This window comes from Solea solea, chromosome 21 (assembly GCF_958295425.1).
Source record: "Solea solea chromosome 21, fSolSol10.1, whole genome shotgun sequence".
NCBI lineage: Eukaryota > Metazoa > Chordata > Actinopteri > Pleuronectiformes > Soleidae > Solea > Solea solea.
Window position 1 is genome coordinate 16,825,804 of NC_081154.1, and position 2,060 is coordinate 16,827,863.

The 2,060-nt window shown below is 34.7% G+C and overlaps 1 protein-coding gene across 1 annotated transcript in view; it reads left to right on the top strand.

The window, feature by feature from the left end:
* The first annotated feature begins 420 nt into the window (after nt 1–420).
* Nucleotides 421–2,060, top strand: part of muc13b (mucin 13b, cell surface associated) — an 11,051-nt gene continuing 9,411 nt past the window's right edge. Inside the window, exon 1 of the mRNA XM_058620922.1 lies at nt 421–561. Coding sequence (XP_058476905.1) covers nt 507–561 — 55 coding nt within the window. The 5' untranslated portion in view covers nt 421–506. The remainder of the gene's footprint in view (nt 562–2,060) is intronic.

Below are 2,060 nucleotides of genomic sequence, written 5' to 3' on the forward strand. Positions count from 1 at the left end.
AAAAAAAAACAACTGACCACACTATTGTCTTTAAAGCAAGTGGTATTTCATTCAACAAAACATAAAATGAACAACTGATTCACTGTGTTCTATGCACATTTATTGATTACACTTGGTTTTTAATTGTGATTATTTTAGCTGTTTTAAATATTGAAATAATTGGGGTCTGCCCATGACTGAACGGAGGGGAATTAGGCTTGTGACTTGAGGGTTGCCAGTTTGATGCCCCTCCAAGTCTTTTCACTGTTAGGAAGGTGCTAATATTTCGACAGATCATGAAACCAGGGCAGGAACTCTACCTCTCCGTCAGCAGACAGTCCCACCTTTAGAGGTGTGGCAAATGCATAAAACGGTAACGGTCACCTTTCCTTATCACTTACTGTGAAGGGCACTCACTCCTGTTCCACTCACAGCCGTCTCTGATTTTTTATATATATATATATATATATATATATATATATATATATTTATTTATTTATCTATTCTGGTCAAGATTATTTTCCCCAATGGCTGAGAAATTGAAACTCCTGTCTTTCCTGTGGCTAGTAATAGCCTGTATTGGTAAGTTGCTTATTATTTTAAATATATTTTAAATATATACTGTACATTATCATATAAATATTATATGTATACATATGTGTATGTATATATATATATATATATATATATATATGTGTATATATATATATATATATATACAAAAGTGGATGTATACATTTTGTAGATTTGATAGTCTTTGATCGATGGGGGGTTACTCATGTCTGTATTTGTTTTTCCTCAATTCAACACACAGCTACTGTTTTTGTGTAGATATAAAGCTGATTTTATTCATCATTTATTCAATCCAATGACATCATTTAAAGTTAGCACTTTAAAGGGACAGCTGAAAACATGACTGCCAGCAAAAACAGATTTTAGCCATTAAACAAAAGATTCTCCTAATAAAATGGTATCTTATCACATATGTTTGTCACTTTTTTTCCTGCTGATAAACTGCACTTTTCAACTGGAAACAGTTTGTATGAAACGCTTGATTACTGAACTGAAGTCCATCGATAAAATAGGTTTTCATTTTTTATCCTCTGCTCTCTCTATACTTGGGTTCAAATGTGTTATTTTGTGACTTCTGAACCTAGGTTTTCAATGAGCATTAGACAAGCAGCTCCTGTCACCGCACTGGCTGAAAATGCTGATTTTCTCTATGGACTTTAGTGCAAGAGATTGAGCAACTTAGAAACCTCCGTTTCCAGTCAGAGAAGGCTGATTAACAGCATGATAAAACTGCAAAGACATTCTTACAATATAGACTTAAGCAGGTGCACATTTTAGAAGGTGAGGCTTGAATTCAAGCCACAAATGGCCAAGTGCAACATGTTGGTCAAAATTGTACGTTTTCGTTCTACAGAAACAAAGTTGTTTTGCTCTGCAATAAGGTCCCCAGGTCAAATTATCTAGGTATTTATGCTTGATTCTGAACTCAGTCTCAAACTGCACATTGATCGGAAATTAAACATTGGTGAACATATGACATAGGAAGTATCTTTTTATTTCGTTAAAGAAACTGATTTACATTTACAGACATACAACAAATGTCTGTAAAACTACCCCACCTGGAAAACGAGCTGTCTTATCTCAACAAGAATTCAAATAATTAGCCTTACATGAAAAGGGTTTTTTCAAGTTTCACTCACCTAATACTGGTTAAGAACCTTTTTTTTTTAATTGTAGACATATAGGATTCTCACTAAAACGAAAAATCGTTAAATATAACATTTAAATTTAGTTGTTTTCCTCACATAGGTCATTTCATTTAACCTTAAAATATGAATACACCCTTGGCACCCTCTTGGGAGTTGGGCCATTTAATTGAGGACCTCTGAGCTACATATCTGGCCATAGTGTGTATTTGTTGGTAGGTACAAGAAGATCTCTGCAGTTTGAAGTCTGAAGATAGTTTATCTAATCTAATGATTTCCCAGCAGGATGTGGCTGCCAGTGCACAACAGCAGGTCAGAGTGCAGCAGATAAAAGCTCCACTCCCAGTGTGCTCTCATGACGCT